The sequence below is a fragment of the Pituophis catenifer genome, unplaced genomic scaffold (genome assembly GCF_029215685.1).
Source record: "Pituophis catenifer annectens isolate HBS135680 unplaced genomic scaffold, rPitCat1.0.hap2 SCAF_2, whole genome shotgun sequence".
NCBI classification, from domain to species: domain Eukaryota; kingdom Metazoa; phylum Chordata; class Lepidosauria; order Squamata; family Colubridae; genus Pituophis; species Pituophis catenifer.
The window spans coordinates 263,675,630-263,697,220 of record NW_027256882.1 but is presented as its reverse complement, the minus strand read 5'-3'; the positions used below and the strand labels follow the sequence as shown (position 1 = coordinate 263,697,220).

The 21,591-nt window shown below is 37.2% G+C and overlaps 2 protein-coding genes across 2 annotated transcripts in view; one reads left to right on the top strand and one right to left on the bottom strand.

The window, feature by feature from the left end:
- HOMER1 (homer scaffold protein 1) overlaps positions 1-6,762 on the top strand; it is a 62,108-nt gene extending 55,346 nt beyond the window's left edge. Inside the window, exons 8-9 of the mRNA XM_070935842.1 lie at positions 3,093-3,173; positions 5,894-6,762. Of these exons, the coding sequence (XP_070791943.1) occupies positions 3,093-3,173; positions 5,894-6,082 (270 nt within the window). The 3' untranslated portion in view covers positions 6,083-6,762. The remainder of the gene's footprint in view (positions 1-3,092; positions 3,174-5,893) is intronic.
- A 10,390-nt stretch (positions 6,763-17,152) lies between these two features.
- The window catches only part of JMY (junction mediating and regulatory protein, p53 cofactor), a 49,342-nt gene continuing 44,903 nt past the window's right edge, over positions 17,153-21,591 (bottom strand). The window contains exon 11 of the mRNA XM_070935841.1: positions 17,153-17,299. The gene's annotated coding sequence lies outside the window, so the exon portion shown is untranslated. The remainder of the gene's footprint in view (positions 17,300-21,591) is intronic.

Genomic DNA, 21,591 nt, shown 5'->3' with positions numbered 1-21,591 from the left:
TATATAATAAAAGCAGTATTAGTATTCATGACTTTGGTTTTCTAATCTGATGTATTTTGGAAAGTTTATATTGTGTCTGTCATTGACAAAATACACTGAAGATTGACAATTGAATCTTACTAATTCATCCAGCAACACTTTCATCTACTTGTGCAAGTTTTTCACCATTTTTATATAATGTACAATAATTTCAAACAATTTTTTCTATCAGCAAATCAACCTTGGTCTTTACTAAATTAATTTTTAGATCCATACACTTTGAATCATACAATCTATCTAACATTGCAAATCTTACAAATCGCAAGTTGAGAAAGAGGGATGGAAAAATTTTAAGACATAAAATACTAGTAGAAAAGTAATGAGTGTATGTGATCCAGAAAAATGAAAGTGGATTATGTGTGAGAAGTGCTACTATCTGCTTGTAATATGGTGGTGAGAGTAGAGTAAGTCAAGAGAAACATAAAAGTAAGGTGAATGTAATGGAAATGAGCAGATAATGAATGAATGTCTATTTAATATACAGTAGTAAATTCTCATTTTTAAAGAGTATATTGCAGTAGTATAATGATTTAGAAAGTAGACATCAGGGATCTGTAAATGTAAAATGGTTCCGTCCCAGGTGCCTGATGGACCCCGAAAGGTTCCTGATGGAGCTTGGGCCATTTCCTAAGACTCTGGCTCACAACTCGACTGAGGACCTGGTGGTTGCCTGGGACAGGGCGGCTACTGGGGCCTTGGACCGCGTTGTGCCTTTGCGGCCTCTGACCTGATGCCGATCTCGTCTAGCTCCTTGGTTTTCCAAGGAGCTGAGAGAGATGAAGCGTCGGAAAAGACGCCTGGAGAGCGATTGGAGGACAAGCCGATCTGAATCTGACCGAACACAGGTGAGATCTTATATTAAGACCTACCTAGTGGCAATAAGAGCGGCGAAGTCTAGCTACTTCTCTGCTCTTATTGCATCTGCAGAGAACCGCCCAGCTGCGCTGTTTAGGGTGACCCGCTCCCTACTTCAGCTGGGGGTACGGGAAGATCCCTTAAAGGGTCGAGCTGAGGATTTTGTACAATTCCTGCATGATAAAGTCGCTCAGATTCGGGAAGGCCTGGACTCCGATTGGGTAGATCCAGGGGAGGAGACGGGGCCAGGTCTTGAGAGCGTTATCTGGGAAGAGTTTGACTCTGTGGCTCCTGAGGACGTGGACAGGATTCTGGGCAAGCTTAATGCTGCCACATGTTTATTGGACCCGTGTCCCTCCTGGTTGGTACTGGCCTCCCGGGAGGTTACACGAGGCTGGCTCCAGGGGATTATAAATGCTTCTCTGAGTGAGGGTGTCTTTCCCGCCGCCTTAAAAGAGGCGGTTGTGAAGCCCCTCCTCAAGAAGCCTTCCCTGGACCCAGCTATATTATCAAATTATCGTCCAGTCTCCAATCTTCGCTTTGTTGCGAAGGTTGTTGAGAGTGTGGTGGCGCGACAACTACCCCGATACCTGGATGAAGTTGTCTATCTGGATCTGTTCCAGTCGGGCTTCAGGTCACGATACAGCACGGAAACGGCATTGGTCGCATTGGTGGATGATCTCTGGAGGGCTCGGGACAGAGGTTGCTCCTCTATCCTGGTCCTATTAGATCTCTCAGTGGCTTTTGATACCATCGACCATGGTATTTTACTGCACCGGCTGGAGGGGTTAGGAATAGGGGGCACCGTGCTTCGGTGGTTCTCCTCCTTCCTCTCTGACCGTTCACAGTTTGTGTTGGCAGGGGGGCAGAGGTCGACCTCGAGGCACCTTATTTGTGGGGTGCCGCAAGGGTCAGTCCTCTCACCCCTTCTGTTCAACATTTATGTAAAACCGCTAGGCAAGATCATCCGTGGTTTTGGGGTGAATGTTCATCAGTATGCTGATGACACACAGCTATACATCTCCACCCCAGACCACCCCAATGATGCCCTTGCTGTGATGTCCCGTTGCCTGGAGGCCGTGCGGATCTGGATGGGGAGAAACAAGCTCAGACTCAACCCCTCCAAGACCGAGTGGCTGTGGCTTCCGGCGTCCCAGTATAGTCAGCTAGTACCATCACTGACAATAGGGGATGAGATCTTGCTCCCCACAGAGAGGGCCTGAAACTTGGGTGTCCTCCTGGATTCACGGTTATCTTTAGAAGATCATTTGACGGCCGTGGCCAGGGGTGCCTTTTATCAGGTTCGCCTGATCCGCCAGTTGCATCCCTTTCTGGATCGGGACGCCTTGCGCACGGTCACTCATGCCCTAGTTACCTCCCGTATGGACTACTGTAATGCTCTCTACATGGGGCTCCCCTTGAAAAGCACCCGGAGGCTCCAACTGGTCCAGAACGTAGCCGCGCGGGTGATTATGGGCGCAGCTCATTACGCCCATGTAACACCTCTCCTACGCGAGCTGCACTGGCTCCCGGTGGTCTTCCGGGTGCGATTCAAGGTGTTAGTTATCACCTTTAAAGCGCTCCATGGCTTAGGACCTGGGTACCTACGAGACCGTCTTTTGCCACCAATAGCCTCCCACCGACCAGTTCGTTCTCACAGGGAGGGACTACTCAGGGTACCGTCAGTCAAATTATGTCAACTGGCGACTCCCAGGGGGAGGGCCTTCTCTGTGGGGGCTCCAATCCTTTGGAATGAACTGCCCCCGGAGATACGGAATATCCCTGATCTCCGTGCTTTCCGCCGTGCCCTCAAGACCCTGATGTTCCAACAGGCGGGGCTAAACATACGAACATGTGAATGATTTTTTAAATGTTATCTAATTCTGGGTTTTATTTAATTGACCAAACTAAGTAATAATTTTAATTAGCAATTTTATGATGTTTGTGTGTCTATATTTTTCTTGACTGTACACTGCCTTGGGTCCTACGGGAGAAAGGCGGTATAGAAATATAATAAATAAATAAATAATAAATAAAATAACTAATGTGGTTGATAGCTGGAAAGCTGACTCCAGGTCTTAATGTTTCAATAACCAGCGCCTCTTTATCCAGCAATCAATACGGTTGAATTGTCCAAGGCTAAAGTTTGTATCTGTGTTTTGATCAGTTTGGGTAATATGCTATTTTATTCTCTTTAGGAAATAGAAAAATTGAGAGAAGAAATTGACAATGCCAGAGAGCTTCAGGCTCAAAGAGATTCTTTAACTCAGAAATTACAAGTAAGTAACAGTGATGGGAGATCTGTGTATGTCTAATTTAGCTATATAGATCACCCATAGGCTAGTAGAAGATGACAAGTTTTAAAGCCCCATTCACCCATAGACAGCGTCTTCATATCTTCAGTCTTGTACTAGTAGAGCAGCAAGATGCACAACAGAGCCTATTCTTCCACTTGGATATCCAAAATTTCCATATGAGACTGTTCCTCACCTGCTCTCTTGCTTATTCTGCAAATTTCCTGTCAAAATGGAACTTAACCTAATGTCTGTCAGACTTCATATACAGATTCAGTAGTAAATCACAGCAAACTCCTAGAGATGACTAAAATCTTTTATTGCCGACAAAAAAGATGCCCACTGCAATTTGAAGGAGTCAGTGGCAAGTGAGTGGGAAGGCCGGCCAGATATATAAAATCTGTGCTCCCGAGTTTAAACTCAAGGCTTTTTCTTATGCTTCCAAGTTAATGGATATTTGGCTACTCTCTTAATGACGTGAGAATCAGCCAAACTATTTCCCTCTTACACTGGCAGTTTAGAATAGAATAGAATAGAATAAAATAGAATAGAACAGAACAGAACAGAACAGAACAGAACAGAACAGAACAGAACAGAATAGAATTTTTTATTGGCCAAGTGTGATTGGACACACAAGGAATTTGTCTTTGGTGCATATGCTCTCAGTGTACATAAAAAGACAAGATACATTCGTCAAGAATCATAAGATACAACACTTAATGATAGTCATAGGGTATGCAATCAGGAAACAATATCAATATAAATCGTAAGGATACAAGCAACAAAGTTACAGTCATGCAGTCATAAGTGGGAGAAGATGGGCGATAGGAACGATGAGAATAGTAGTACTATTCTCAGTACTAGTAGTAATGCAGTCTTTAGTTTATGCCAACCTAGCAGTTCGAAAGCACGTAAAAAATGCAAGTAGATAAATAGGGACCACCTTTGGTGGGAAGGTAACAGCGTTCCGTGCCCCTTTGGTATTTAGTCATGCTGGCCACATGACCACGGAGACGTCTTCAGACAGTGCTGGCTCTTTGGCTTTGAAACAGAGATGAGCACCGCCCCCTAGAGTCGGAAACGACTAGCACATATGTGCAAGGGAAACCTTTACCTTTATCTTTTTAATGCAGCCTTAGTGAATAGTTTGACAGTGTTGAGGGAATTATTTGTTTAGCAGAGTGATGGTCTTTGGGAAAAAACTGTTCTTGTGTCTAGTTGTCTTGGTGCACAGTGCTCTATAGGGTCGTTTTGAGGGTAGAAGTTGAAACAATTTATGTCCAGGATGAGAGGGGTCTGTAAATATTTTCACAGCTCTCTTTTTGACTCATGCAGTATACAGATCCTCAGTGGAAGGCAGGTTGGTAGTGATTGGTTTTTCTGCAGTTCTAATTATCCTTTGAAGTCTGTGTCTGTCTTGTTGAGTTGCAGAACCAAACCAGACAGTTTGAATTACTTGCTCTTTAGTAAGGAGGATGAGAAGATAAAGGCAGGGGATGACCAAGAGTATTTGTGAGCATATGGTGAAGAGAATGGAAGGGTTAACCCCAGGCATCATTTGATGCTGACAAAAGATGGATTGTTCTCTTTGGTTTCAGCAGCTCCATGAAAGACAAAATGGCAAAATGGTTTTAATCCATGTTTCTCATAAGAACTAAAGAAGGCTCAGTACTCCTTGTGTGAAAAGTTTTATGTAAGCATTTAATAATAGCTGATCTGTTCAGAGGAAAGTAAAGAGATACCAAAGTCTTTTTATGCCAAACACAAGTTTATGAAGTCACCATATTATGCCTAATAATAACTCCGTGAAATTGAACTTAACTTGAGGGAGATTGACCTTTCATTCATGCTGATTAAAAATTACATGCTTCAGTTTATGGTCAAATGCTGCTGTTATTATGCCAAAACTTGCTTTTTCATGGCAGACAACTCAGATATTACAGGAAGCTAACATTAATTTTTTCTCATAGCAATTACCCTGTATAACGATACTGTCACATGCTGGAGTTTTGTTTGCAGATTCTTATATATTACATTCCTTAATGATTTGTAGACATAGATCGTTTACATCTCTTTGGCTAAAGCTAGATTTTGCCATTTATTCTCACAATTGATGTTTTACAATTGCCTGGACGAACTACTTTTGTAATGAGTGAAGAATTTATGCCCAATTATGAATAACATGCATATTGCTTAGTCAGATGTTGTAGTTGCTTATTTATTTGACATTTGCCCATCCTTTTTGACAAATGAAGGAGAATATACGTGTCCCAGGATAATATTGCAGGATCCAATCAGGGTTGGTCACGGGGACCAGGTATTTAGTCTTATGAGCTTTCGGACTTGTGCTGAAGCCCATCTTCAAGGAACTTCTCTGTAGCAGAGTGTAGGCTTTGAGTTATTCTGTGTGTGGTATTCTGTGTATTCTTTCTACTAGAGAGAAATTCCCTGAAGATGGGCTCTAGTAACAAAGCTAAACATGGTTCTCAGTCCTAAAACAGATGTGATCTTCTATAATTTGCTTACTTGTAGACAGATAAATACAATGTTGTGATAATTACATTGCAATGTAATTATCCTGCAAGAAAATTTCTATCCTGGGCCACACTGTAGCATGCTTTATACAACAATATTTCCATGTAACATTAAGAATAGAATTTAAAAATCAGTATTTTATTTACTTTGCGTATTACATTTTTTTTAAGGAAGTGGAAGTTCGAAATAAAGATCTAGAAGGCCAACTATCCGATCTTGAACAGCGTTTGGAGAAAAGTCAGAATGAACAAGAAGTTTTTCGCAATAACTTGAAAACACTTTTAGAAATTCTTGATGGCAAAATTTTTGAACTTACAGAACTACGAGATAATCTGGCCAAGCTAATAGAATGCAGCTAAAGAACACAGGATCTCAGTGCCAAACTTCTTAAAGATGCACTGTCTCTCTTCATACAGGACTTTGTTGGGATCTGCATCAAAGTTGCACAAAATTAGAAAAATGCTCCTTCAGAAGGGCCTGTTTTAAATTTTCAACAATATACAATATACAGTATTTCAGTGTAAAATTTCAGAATTCAGCTTGTAGTTAGTTGAAAAAAAATAATAACTTGAAGTACAAATTACCTCCTTGTATATAATTGGCCATAGATAACTCGAGGGTATTAACAGTAATTGAATGCAATCCTTTTCTAATTATTAGCCAATGAAATAATAAGAAGTGCTTCAAATGACATCCCTCTTAGTGTTCCACACAATGTAGGCGATCAGTTTTATTTTCTTTGTTAAGGCAACTGTATGCTGTGTTTTGTGCAAGAACTTTGTGATGAGAGCCCTCTCTTTTGTTGTAATCTGAATAATTTCTCAGGATATTTTGTACTGTTGAAAAAAACAGTGCATTACCAATTAATTCTTGCCAGGAGTGAGAGAGAGTTGCATCTTTAATTCAGACCTAATGAATTAATGCTTGTATAGTTCTTCCCTTTTTTTTTATACTGGAAGATACTGTCTTTATTTACAATGTTCACTCTGGTGTTCTATAATATTGTCTAGTGTATGGTTTACTTTTTTCCTATTGGGAATTCATGTATGTAGAAATTATGTATTTCATTTTGTTATGCATTTTGAAGCCTATCTATGAAGACAAGCAAGTCCCTGAAAGGTATTTTAAATTTTGCTATGTTCAAATAAGGTTCAGTCTATGCTTATTGAATATCACATGGACTTAACTTTTCTTATCAAAATATGTTTTAGTAATTTATTTAACAAGCATTCTGAAACTGGAAATATAGTTATTGCTGGGGCATTGACCTTGCTCAGGCAATTAAAGGGGGGTGGGGGTGGGAAAGCATTGTATTAGCATAGATTTTTTTTCTGCTGTATGTTCATGAAACACCTTTATTAGAAAAATGTGCCAGGCTATGTTCTGAATTTCAAAACAAGACCTGAATTCAGTTTTCCTCAGTGAACCTCTTTTTAAGTTGTATTGACGTAATTTACAAAGATTTTTGCCAAATATGTATTTCTTTATATTATATAAATAATATATATATTATTTTAAAGGAAAAAAGAAATGCAACTGAGGATCAGTCTATGTTTCATGAATGGGAATGAGTTAGCCTTGCTGTAGATTGTCTAATATTGCAAAAGATTTTTAAAAATTTAACAACAAAAAATCAGACAACAATGCACTGACCTTTTTATTTACACCAAATTAATTTGGATGTTAAATATAAAATACAGCTTAAATATAAACTCTGTATTTTCTTTTCCATTTAAGGACTGCTATTCAAAACTAGATAATATAAATCGGGTTTTTTATGTGTGTACTGTATGTATATACTGTATAATACAGGCACTCTAATTTGTATTTAAAATGAGATAAATATTTGGCTTAATTTATAAAATGACATTTTCTTTATCTGTAATTTAACAAGTGTCTCCTGAAAGATCAGGATTACTGTTAAACACTAAATTATGATGTATTATACTATACGTACTGTACACATCATTTGTTTTGTCCATGTTTTAGAGTATTTTATCATTTATTTTATTTATTATTGGGAAATATTTGTTCATTGCATTCATAGATAAAAGCTTTCTATGGTGATTTTTTAAAACTTAATAGCTAAGTGTTGATGATGTGTAACCTTGTTGGTCAGGACAGTAGTGATTACCTGATTTTAATTTACCTGAAGAAGTTTGTGCCTCATTCTCTTGCTAGATGAGTGTCACTCAGAAACATCTTCAGCAAAGTATAAAATTGGTGTAATTCTGGGACGAATGAAGTAAGTTCTTGCTCTGTATTCTTAATTATAGCAAGTTAGAGCAGAAATTTGATGGCAAAAAATGTAATATTGTTTTTAATAAGATCAAAATTTTTAATACAAGGACATTTACATGTGGGAAAAAAGTTTACAAAGTTATTTCCACTTCAATGCTGTGTATATGTGTTGTACAAGAAAACCTATTTGTATATGTACACACACATATGTATATACAGTATATAAAAAAATTAAACGTGCACATTTAGAATATTTTCCTATTGAAATTAAAATTAGTAATCAGAAATCAATATTTGGGAATTTCTTTTCTCATGTATATTTAGATGCTTGACTTTGGGTTCTTTTGTTTGTAAAATAAAATCCAAGAGGGCTGTACTACTGAATTCCCAAAAGTCATCTAACATGTATATGGGATAAGGTAAATGTAAGTGCACATATAAATTAATTATATTAAAAATATTTTAATGTTCATTTACATTAGATGGGTGTTAGAAATTATATGTTAACAATTACACTCAGTTGTTCTTAACGAAATGGCTCTTCTGCACTAGCATATATGCCAGAAAATACTTTTGATTGTCATAGACTAAGAAAAGCAAACAAGAATTTACATCGAAGAACAATCACATTGTGTGTAACTTGTTATATGACAATTATGGAGTCTTGTTAAAAATTCTTTTAAAACCCAACAAAATACAGTTTTTATTTTGAAATACAATTGCTGTTCTGGAGAATGTACTTTATTATTTTTTCTTTCTTGAACTCTTTTTAAGAATTATAAACTGTTCATTGGATGGCAGCATTTACCTTAATTCTTCAGGTGCTACTGGATTTTGAATTAGAGTGTCATGTTGTGAAATTATGACTTTGACATAAAAAGGTTTTATAAGTATATCCCTGTCTAGAAGTTGGTTATTGGGGCCTCTTTCTCATAACTCTACTCCAGAATTTTCCAATAATTTCATTCTTCCATATAGAATTTCTTGATCCCAGGCCACAAAATTCATCAAATGCAACTAATAGGCACCAGTTTCATGATTGAACAATGTGGGCTTATTCAGAATCAAGTGGCTTTTGTTGTCTAATGACCATTTTAATATAAGCAAGTTGGAAGCTAGACAAATAAAGCATCTGTTTGATTGGTCCTGTTTGAAAGACATTCAGATGTAAACTATAGATAATATTGATCAATAATATGATGGTACCTTTGGGAAGTCAGTGCCAATTGCATGAACAGAAGACCTCATTTCACTTACAAAAGAAACTACAATCCAGGAGATCCCACCCAACATCTGTACTGGAGCAATTTTTTTAGGAAAGAAAGGTACAACAAAAAGCTGCTTTTTCCACAACAAATGGAGATTCTCCCCCTAAAAAAACTGCTTCCACTTGTAAAATTGTTTTTAAAACTACTACACAAAGCAAACATTTAAATTAGACAATGGCTAGTTGCACATATTACATGAAGAGCTGTTTGCATAATCAGCTAGACCTAGTAGGATTATAGATCACTGACCATTTTGCAAGGCCAAGAACATACCATTGTGTCCTCTTACCTGCCACCAACCCACCAAAAGACAACTTCCACCCATCTTTATCTGTTATATTAGAAGTTTTTTTCTGAATAGACCACCTAAGTGATGCTGCCCAGTTCACCTACTGTACTTAATTCCATTGTAGGCAAATCACTCCATACCAACTGGTTACTGGGTGCTATGACAGGAATTGTCCAGTCACTGGCCTTCCCAGCCATTTTTTTCCACTGGTGAAATAATGAAAGTGAATCAGTTCCTATGATTTTACAACTTAGTTGATGGAACAGTAGAACAGTGAAATGATGGGCCCTCTCTTCTATTTCTTAGCAGATGAAATTGAAATGAATTCTGCCACTTCCTTTTATTGGCTATAGACACAGGAAAAAGGGTAGAAGTGTGGTGTTCGTGGTTTTCATGGGGTCGGGAGGGATAAAGAAATGGAATTTATTAGTCAAGATCTACTGTAAATGTAAACAAAATCCAAAGAACAGGCTGTCACTGGGACCAAACTGGAAGAGTTGAATCTAGAAAGGTATTTCTTAAGCTGATTTCATTTCCTCTGTACAGAAGCCAAGAATTTTAAGGCTGAAGTGTGGGAAAAGTCCCTAGTTGTTACCTAATTTGATAGATTTCAGTTAACATTACATGAACTGTCAACAGATTTGGAACTGCAAAGGGGTATTGGAATATATGAAGAACTGTGATGGCATAGTTAGTGGTTAGAATGCAGAATTGCAAGCAAACTCTGCTCACAGACAGGAATTCAATCCAGATCGGCTCAAGGTTGATTCAGCCTTCCATCCTTCTGAAGTCAGTAAAATGAGGACCCAGATTATTGGGGGCAATATACTGACACTGTAAACTGCTCAGAGAGTACTGTAAAGCATGATGGAGCATTATATAAGTCTAAGTGCTATTGCAAATTATTCCCCCCCACCCCCAGCAATGTGATAACACCTACCCATGACAGAAATTGTATTCAAATAAATATATTTTATTTAAGGAAATGAAGGAGCAACTTTTAAGCACCAAAACTTGAAGTATGTTGTTACATTGCATGTTAAGAGACAGTCATTCAGGACTTTCGGTACAAGTTTGAATTTTGAAGCCATGATAGTAGAAAACATGAAGTACAAAGCAATACAACAAAATTACTGAAAGACTACACTAAAGAAAAATAAGCAAAAAGAATTAAACTTTAAAATTTCAAAATATTGCTAAGAATGCTCAATTAGTTTATGTATCTTGTTTAATACTTTAGAACACTGAGCATTATAAAGGTATTGCAAAGGTGTGCGGGAGTATGCTTTTTTTAGAAATGTTCATTAATAGTATCCATTAAATACAGCTGTGTTAAGTACTGCAGCAATGTGATTTAAATTTTACTTTGACTAAATCAATGAATAGTAATTTTTATTTTAGCTTAAAAATGAAAATGTACTATGAATATTTTCTTGTACTTACCTATGCAATTTTGTTGGCAGCCTTTTGCATTTCAGTAAAATATTAACACAGCTGTGACATTGGCAACTCAAAACAATTGATAATTAAATAGAAAAACACAAATATAAGAAGTAAAATGTGTTATTGGGAAACCCATTCTGACATCACTGGTACTTTTAATTAGGGATAAGCAAAGGCTATATATGATATTAGATAAGGAATAAATTCCACATACTCAATTTAACAATCATTCACCCATCTGTTGTTTGACTAGAAAGAGAAAAAAGCATTCAGAAATCTGTACTATTTTTCCTGGAGGAAAGTATAGCAGGAGGAAAATTTAAATCAGGAAAATAGAATGATAGGATAGGGAGAAATGTATGAGACAATTTTATCTGGAGATCCTTGTGGCTATTTTTACCCTTTAAAAAAAACTGGAATGACCGAATCCTTTTTCTCAAAATGCCCTCTTTAGGTTTACTTTCAAGAACACACGATGCATGATATCTGGAAGTTGTCTCATGGCAAGTGGACTTTTCATTTTTTTGTTTGAAAAATTTCCCTGCTTATTGAAGAAGTCTCTTCAAACTGAGCAAGTTGGGACACACTTAAGAGAAAAATTTAAGAGTAAGGTCTCTTAACAATTCTCTGCCTACTCACCTAATCAGCCTATTCAGAAATGAAACCACACTGAAGGACATATGAGGTTCACCTAAAAACATGGTGAGACTGAAGAAACTACTTGGATAAGCAGCAAAACGTTTCAAACAAAAAAAAAAAGTCCAATTCCCATGACTGCATACAACTTTACCTGGATGTCTGAGAATTTTCATCTATGATGTATAATGGTAATTCGTAAAGCATGATTATAGGCAAACAAGATTTTATTATTCTTTCTGCAAAGTTTTAGCAAAATTCTAGAGTTTGGGGGGAAAAACCCACAGCCAAACTAGCACCTCAGGAACACCTTAGCTGCCTCTCTATTTTATTATCATTTTACCTATATTGAAAGCATGGCACTCACACATGTAACCTAAAATAGACAAACAAGGACTGATGTTGGGGAAAATATTTGTGCATGCTTGACTCAGCGTGGAAAATGATAACTTCTATATAAGATATCTTTACCAATAAAGGAAGGAAATAAGAGACAAATTAGAATGGGGAAATAATCTTCTGCTTCTAAAGTGATATGAGAGGCAATGTATAAATTTTACAGAATAAAATCATACGTATTAAAATTTGCAGTTGATATGACAAATAAATGTATAAATGAGCAATAGCCAATCAACACAAAACTGCTTGTCTCACTACCATAGTTTTACAGTGGAAAATAAACAGTATAAGAACACATTCATAAAAGGGATTGCCTTCATGATTCGGAACTCACATGAAAGTTTGCATCAATATAGCACAATTAAGTACTAGCTTTCATTATCCTGCTCCCCTTTGGGTTATACAGTCCCCAAATGACAGCAGGGATATAAAAGGGCTACAATAAAGGAGACAGAAGAAAATTCCAAATTTAGGAAGTGAATATTCTCTCAAAAGAGATGAGAGTAGCATATATTTTTTGAAACTACTAAATTGCTCAAAGAGCCTGTTCATTCAATTACAATGCTCTAGTTCATATATACTGTATTCAAGACAAGATCAGGCTTCCTCTTGAAGAGAGATTATACTGGGATATTTTAAATGAATTTAGTATCCAATCACTGTTTCTATCAGTTAGCATACTGACCCAAGAAATGAAAGAAGGTATAGAAATGGATGTTTGGGGCAGTGACAAAATGGCTTATTAGAGACTGCTAAATTCACAAATTACAATTTAATGTTATTTATTTAAATAAAATACACGTCTAAAGTAAATTTGATGGCTTTGGGTGTTCTTTATTGGAAGATGATGGCCTAAGTTGACAGCACAAGAAATAGGGTTTTCTGATGTTTTTCCTTATAAAAAACTCAAGTCTAGTTTTAGTGCTTCTAGTTTTAGTGTTTATCCTGTCAAAATAGGAGGATATTATGATACAAACTTTCAGCAATTGTGGCCAAGATCCTGAAATTGGTCTAGGTCAAATAAACTGTCCAATAGACTATAAATGAATTATACCTAATAAGAAATATCCTTGTAGACACATCATACTAACTTAATATAGCAAATTATATACTAAATTGTAAGGTAGTGCACTATGATCAAACTACACCTTGGCACATTACTTCTTCAAAAAAAATATGGTGAAGTATTGGAGATTCGTTACTGCCAGTTACAACCACATAGTTGCCCAACGATGACTGCCCTTGTTGAGTCTCAGTATGAAGTAAACAGGCCAAACTCAATTTTATTTCCTCTCTTTGATTCAAGAAGGTAGAACCAGTTTGCCACCAAGTCTATTTCCTTTACACTTAAATGTTGGAAAGTGCATTGTTTTCTCACTTTAGATACAAGACCATGGTAAAGAATTTCCTGAAATAGGCCTTTGGCTTTTTTCTTGTAATCAGAGTGTGAAAATTGAAAAATAAATTTCTGGTACAAGGCATTTATAAGCCATTCTAGATTTTTAAGGGCCCAATAAAAATGGGCTTTTATTTGCTTCTATTTTTGAAGCGCTATTTAGGAGTCCCACATAATTGTCTTAAACAACACATAGGGTTGTGCAAAATATTAGGAAATAATTATACAAAACTTACATGCGGAATGTCTATATAGCTCCAATCCATGAATTATGTAAGATTTTCTTCAGCAACTGACATGTTTGTTTCATTCAAAACATTAGCTACATTTATAGGATAAAAACTAGTGCTTTTTTTTTTTCCAGCTATTAATGTAATAACTGAAAAAATGCGTATTTTTCTGCTGAAGCTTGGCCAATCAAAGAATAGTTTTGACTTCTAAATACATGAAAATCTGACTGCCCAGGACTATATCAAAGGGTTAGTTTGCGTCAATTATCATTAGATGGACAAGAAGCCTACATTCAATCCAAGTATTTCTTCCCATGTGTTTCTATGAAAACTGCTGTTGATTGATTGGTATTATTACCGGTAAAAATAAGGTGCTTTTAACTGCTGCAAGAAGTTTCTCTAGTATGGCTTTGGAATGTTACACATTCTGCTTCAACTTTTGAGATCATTATGACTACCTTCAGTACCAGGATTATAAAGCATAATAATTAAAATAAATCATGCTCACAAATCCATATGCTTTAAGTTACAATTCACTCTTTAAAGGCAGTGTATATAAAATAAAATAAAATATTGACACTTATGAAAGTTTCCTACAGGGCATCATTACAAAAATGAACCAATACTATGAAAAGCAATAACTGCCTAAAATGAAGCTCAAGAGCAAAGACTTCTTAGGGTGAAATACATATTCTTCCTATATCCCTGCAAGATGCAAGTTAGTGCCATTAAACTTGTTTCTATGATTACAATTTTTAAGATATAAGTTGCAGAGTTTTGAAGAGTTCTGTAAGGAAAAGATTGAAATTAGAAACAAAGGTAAATGTACTAAATTACAGAATATGTAAATAATCATAAAACCCCAAGCAATTAATAAGAACATAACTCTTTTAACCATTGTATAGAAGATAAAGCAATTTTGTGAGTAGTACTGTTCCCCTTCATCTTAAATAAATTTTCAAATGGAAATATTTAAATGACTTGGGCCTTATGATATAAATATCATATATTTTCCAAATCATATTACTCTTTACTTGGCATTTACCATCCCTTATGAATGTCAGCTTTATTTGTACATATGCAGATAATTTACTGATATATGAGTTATGGATTAAAAAAACTAACTGAAATTTGTCATTCATTAGCAGTAGAAATAGAGTTGCATGGCAGCATGCAACAATAAAATACTGGAATTCATTATTCAAACAATATTTACTAAGCTCTTTTCTTAAATGCTTTTCTACATACTTTATAGGTTTATTTTGAGAAATGTGTAGACCTGAGCACTATGACTTCTTAGCCTGCCACAACTTTTATATACAATGGGCTTTAAGCAACAAACTTAAGAATTACTTCTAGTCAGAAAACTTGACTATGATAACAGCACATGGTGTTGATCAATAAACTACTGCTACTGTACTCTTAACTGACAACTGAACCAGTCTTCTCATCCTAACAGATTATGAACATTTGTACTCTAAAGGGAAAACTCTAGAAATGAGATCAACTATTGTACAGCAGCCAGTGTATATGTTCCTACAAACAAGCCATTTTATAGACTCACGCCATTTTCATATTCTTGCAATAATTAAACTATTATTAAAAACACTCATGCATTTTTCAAGGCAAAACTCTTAACTATAAAAGCCTGAGAGCTTCATATACTTCTCCCATAAATTCAAAATCTGTGGATGCAAAATAATGCAAAGAATTCTGTATCTTTGCACAGAATGTCTGGTAATGTTTGGTAATAGATTAGTAAAGGCCCAGTGACACTTGAAACTTCGGCTGCAAATGATTACAAAAAGTTTAGCATGATATCCACATATCACCTTCACTGTAAAAGTTCATGTTTTGTGCCGTGGGAAAATATTCAAATGCAGTATATTTATTGTGGACACAACTAACCATCAGCGCAGTATGGATATTATGGGGTTTTCTAAACTTTAAACAGTTACATTTTGCAATTATGAATTATTGCCACATAACCCTGTATTATCTGGGATTACAACTATGAATAACATATTACAGTATGTAATTTTTCAATGAAACAAATATCTGATGCTAATATAACCAATATTATTTTTCTGTCAAACTGTTTAGTGTTCCTATGTTAACTGAACTCATACTATTTTAAGCTTTCCTTCAGAAGTCAATATTTTAGATTATATAAGGCAATAAGCATCTGAAGAAATACACCTACCAAGTATAGAATAGCAGGCATCACTTTAAAATAGCCAATATTGTCATTAATAGACAAGGGAATTGTAAGAACCAGTTGTATTGGGCTAAGATTCATAACATATTTAAACGTTTTATGTTTTTTCCAAATATTTGTTAAAAGAAAAAAGGGCCACCTCTTGTTCCATAAAGTAAGTAAAGTTACTATACGCATTCCTACCAATATGCAACCTTATAAAATATCCTTGGAACAGGGCAACAAATTAATATAGTAAATAATTTTAACGTAGTTTTTCCTAAGATAAAGGGATCTTATCCTTTTCCAAGCATATTAGTACACTTTAACAGAAGGAGCTGGCCAAACTCAAAATTCTCCAGAATTGAGTTTTGATCAGTTTTAACAGGACAAGACTAGCCTTGATGCAGGAATACTGTTTAGTATTCTGACAGTACAAAATGAGCTGCCTGCAGCTATTAGTCATGCTGTTTAGGAATACATTTCTTTAAGTATTCATTGTATTGGAGGCTTGGTCTCCTTTAGACAATTATCCTGGGGTTAAAAAGAAATCATTTACAATAAACTAGGGTATTACATAATTCAAATATATTTATGACAATGAATGGGAATAATGAAAATAGAAGGGGGATGAAAATGATTATAATTTTACAACTTAGAAGTAAAATCTCATTTCAATCTTGCATTCTCCTTAAATAAAAGTTCCTTATAGAGTAATCAAAGAACAGTCAAACAAATAGATAAAAATAATTTTAAGTGTTCTTATTATAAAATATTGCTTCTATAAATAAAACGTATAACTTTATTATAACTCAGCCCTGCAATTAAAATGTTACCATAAGAGAACAAACAAACACTAATTTAAAAATATAAGGTGTATTACAGTATCCATGACCTTCTAAGAGTTTTGCTATATATCATTTTATAATGCAGTAGATTGTAAACAAATTTTTAAATACATGAATTTCATTCTTAGAGCATTTTCCATTAAACATGTAATCATTTCTCACTTTCAAACTAATTTGTAGTTTGAATTATTAGTAGTTAAAATGCATTTTCCTTTCAAATCTACCTCCTATGTGAAATGAATTCCCGTTGGTGTAACAAGTAATCAATGTCAATGTAGCAGTACTTTTTCTTCAACACTGATGTCTTCATACTTGCTCTAGTAAATTATGCTGGGAAGAAGCTTGGCTGCAAAAGCTGCTGACATGTTTCACACATACTGTATGTAAAAAGTAAGTGAAGAATCAGAAAATATTTTGAAAGGTTCTTTCTCCTCAGAATTATGCAAAATGTGCACTTAAATAACGCAGCTTTTGGTCCAACTGAAATCTTCTACTATGAATTTAAAAAATGTATTCATGCACATATCAAATATTTTCTCAGAGTAAAATTCTCCTAAAGTGGTGACCAAACAGTTGATTATGAATGTTCAGAAGTGAAGGAAATATCTTATTCATTGGAATCTTCAGACCTGTTAAAATAAAAACACAGAAATTTGAAAAACTGCTTGAAAACTAGTCTTTGAGCTACATTAAAATTGGCTACCATTGAAAGCATTTATCCTTTCTTCCCATTTTAATTAATCAGCTTTATTTTTTGGGATATCTTATCGCCATTTTTTTAAAAAAATGTGCCAATGAAAAAGACTTGTGTCATAGAATTAAAGACACACAACTGAACAATATTCCCAACTGATTGGATGTTGGCTTCTAATGAAAAATATAGTTAAAATGTTTTATAGAGAGAAAGAAATGGGAGCAAAATACTGTGTTTCCCAAAAATAAGCCCTGGTCTTATATTAAATTTTGCTCCAAAAGATACATTAGGGCTTATTTTCTGGTTAGGTCTTATTTTTGGGGAAATACGGTACTAAATGCATCCATCTGGCTGACAAGCTTAACTGGGGCTTATTTTGGGGGTAGGACTTAAATTAGCATCCTGATAATCATCCTGATAGAGCATCCTGAAAAATCATGCTAGGATTTATTTTCCAGTTGGGTCCTATTTTCAGGGAAACCGTATACATAGCATATAAGATTTCAGGACTGCCAATTTCAAATAAAATCCAAATTGTACTTCAGTCTCATTCCTTAAGAAACAGTAAATAGGGCCCATGGATGGTTATCTTCATGACAAAGAAATGCAGGATGATTGAGAACCTCTGAATAATAAGATACCGAAAAGACAATTTGCAAACCATTCTAATGAGCAAAACACAGTCTCTTTAGGAAACTACTATGGATGAATATGGAGCTTTCAGCTGAAGCAGTGTCACCTCATAAGACATTGGAAGCATGTCTTCTCTGTCATTGTGCTTCCCTTATGAAACTTCCCCCTCTTGGAAATTTGGATTACCCTGACTTTGCTGGCTTTCTGGAAAAAGATGAAGACCTCAGTTTTCTCCTGGGGATAGGATGCTAGAGTAGCCCAGGATATGTGTTTGCTATGAAAGTAGCACAATTTGGGCCTCAATTTGGTTTTTTAAATTAATTTTAATTGTGTACAAGTGTTTTATCTCTGTTTGCCAGCCAAAGTTCCATTGGTTAGATTGGTATTTGTATAAATTTGTTTAACGATTAAAATAAGACTCTGGAAATATAATTACATACCATTCTACTGAGAAAAAAATTAGACAGCTTAGAGAGCTTTCAATCAATTTGAGAGTTTAAAAGACAGATAGTCCTTGAGGTATGACTGATCACCTAACAGCCATTTGAAGTTGTGACAGACTCCCCCAAAGCTACTTATGACCCCATTTCGAAGTTACTGCTGCTGTAGTCATTCACCCTTATGACCAACCACAGCTCTCTCCCATCCCCATCCCATCCTGCCAGGACACTGCAGGCCTTGGACCTACTCGCTACATGCCCATCATCCAATACATATCCCTGTGCCATGTGGCTTGCCTTCTGGAAACAGTGGAATTTTCAGTGCACTTGCAATTCCTTGTGGGTGCACCAAAATGTCAGTCACTTCCATGAGGCTGCCACACACAGCCCAGGAACAAACCACTCCATTTTGCTACAATGCAGTCTGCTCTGTGTATAGTGAGTTAAGACAGCAAAATGGAGCAGTCTGTCCTTGACCTACATGGCAGCTGCACCCACAAGGAATTGTGTGATGAAAATGATGGCCACTTCCAGAAGGCAGTCATGCAGCTCTCTTCTCCATCTTGAGGCCCAGATCTTCAGAAGGTAAATGAGGAGGAAAGTGTGGGGGCTGGTGAGGTGAGAATTGGGCCTAAGGCCTGTAGGCATTTGGTGTGTGAGGAAAAGGTCTTCCCAATCCTAAGGGTTGGGAAGTGGAGCACAAGGTGTCTTAGAAGGTGGAGAGGCCTCGGGATGGTAGGCCTAAGACAGGGATAGACCTCCAAGGACCTCCTCAATCACTGAAGCATCCTATTGTCCGCTTAATGACCTACACCGGGTGTCAGCAACCCGCGGCTCTGGAGCCACATGCGGTTCTTTTGTCCCTCTGCTGTGGCTCCCTGTCGGATAATCCCACTACTGGCTGGCCCCGCCCTTCACCCTCCCCTCCCAGTAACTCCTCACCTGGCCTGAGAAGGTAAGCGTCACAGTGGAGGATGGAGAAGCAGCCGGGGCTGATTCTCCGGTGCCTTACCTCTTGCTGGCACTTCTTCCAGCCCTTATTGGTGCTGGGTGTGCCTCAGTCACTTGAGGAGACATGCAAGCAGCTCTCTGCCCCGAGACATTGGCCTGACCCGGCTGTGACCGACCTCAGCCTTGCTAACACGAGGGCTGGTGGGGTGGGAATGGGATCTGGGAGGAGGAAACAACAGAAAGGGGGATGGGCCCGCAGCACCCAGCTGCGGCTTTAAACTGCTTGGATGATGCTTTTCAATCAAAGTCTCCGGCAGCACCGCTCCACTGGAGGACTAAAGAAGCTCAGGGCAGTGGGAAAAGGGGGCTGGCCCCGCCAAACCTCACATGCCCACCCCGGGGGTCAGACTCGGAGAAAGCCAGAACACCCTCGCCAAAGACGTTTGCCCGTCAGCCAGTCAATCCACCTGCCCCGTGTGCCTTTGCTGTGCTTTGGCCAAGCCTGGGTGTTCACTTGAGGGTCTCCCCACTCCTCACTTGAGTGTGTCCTTCCGGCCCTGCCACAGCCGGCCAGGGGGTCGCAAGAGAAGGAGGGGAAGGAGGAGGATCGTCTTTGGGGAAGCCTCCGCCATGGCTCGCACTCATTCCTTAGCCAGCCTGGATTTCCGAAAAGTTACCAAGAAGAAAGAAAAGGAGTAGCGAAGAGCCCCAAGGAGAGCTCGTCGGGTTGGCCCAGCCTTGGCTTTCCAAGAGAGAGAGAGAAGAGATATAAAGACAGAGACAGAGAGACACAAGAGAGAGGGAGATACAGACACACACACACACACACACAGAGAGAGGGAGAGAGAAAGACACACACACAGAGATACAGAGACAGACAGAGAGATACAGACACACAGAGAGAGAGAGAGACATAGAAGACACAGAGAGATACGGAGATGGGGGAGATAAAGAGGGAGAGAGACAGCGACACAGAGAGAGAGAGATACAGAGAGAGAGGTAGAGAGGGGGAAGTAGAGAGGGAGGGGGAGAGAGACAGACAGACAGACACACACAGATATACAGAGAAGGGGAAATGGGGAGATAAAGAGGGAGAGAGACAGAGACCACAGAGAGAGGGGGAGAGAAAGAGGGAGAGAGAGACACATAGAGACACAGAGAGAGGGGAGGGGGAGGGAGGGTGGAGAGACATATATATATATAGAGAGAGAGATACAGAGACAGTAGATAGGCATAGGAGGCACAGGAAGAAGCCACAACTGAACAGCAATATATCTGCTCTGCATGTCAAAATCTTCAGGTTAAATTTGTGGAATCTCTAGTTAAATGAGTTTGATGTATCAGAACTGGGGAAAATATCCTTGAGTTGCTATCTATTGGAATCCAGCATCATTAGCATTTCTGGTCCAGATACAGAGCCACTTAATATGCTTAACTACTGCAGATAGAGCTATGGATGAGACCAACACTTGCATCTATAAACTGTTCATTTAATTTATAAATGATTCTGCAGTAAATTTTATACTGAAAAAATACAGTACTTGTATTTTTACTAGGCTATATTATTAAATGAAAGCTCTCTTAACTGAAAAACATATTTTAAAGACCTCAGACATGGCCTTCATTTTATTAAATTTACCAGTAATTAACTACTAGCATGCCAATTCATTTATTAATTTGATAAGGACATCTTTGTCAAATTGATAACAGCCATGACAGCAAGTTGAATGTAAAACTAACACAGCAAATGTTTCTATTCAGTTTATAATCCAGAAATCAGATTAAGACTTAATGCCTTATTTCAGTGTGACTGAACTTTCTACTACATGAATCTGATAAAGCTATATTGTAACTCAGAAAAATGTATGCCTTTAATAAAATTTGTACATCTGAAAATTCATCACCAAACTTTTTTGGCTGGCATAGGCTACATGGCTTTCCTCTTATGTTTAATCTATATATGTAAAAGTGAAATACCACTCGCACATCATAACAAAATCTCCAGAACCGTAAAGCCTACAAACTTGAAATTTGCCATGTATGTTCCTCTTGGCTTCTAGGTGCTCACTAAGAAAGGATTTTTTTTGAAATGACCATCAGAGCATTAGTATTTCATATATTATTATTAACACGCCTGATGCTAATAATTCTACTCCCCATCTCCACCTGAAATAATTCTACTCCCCATCTCCACCTGAAAAGA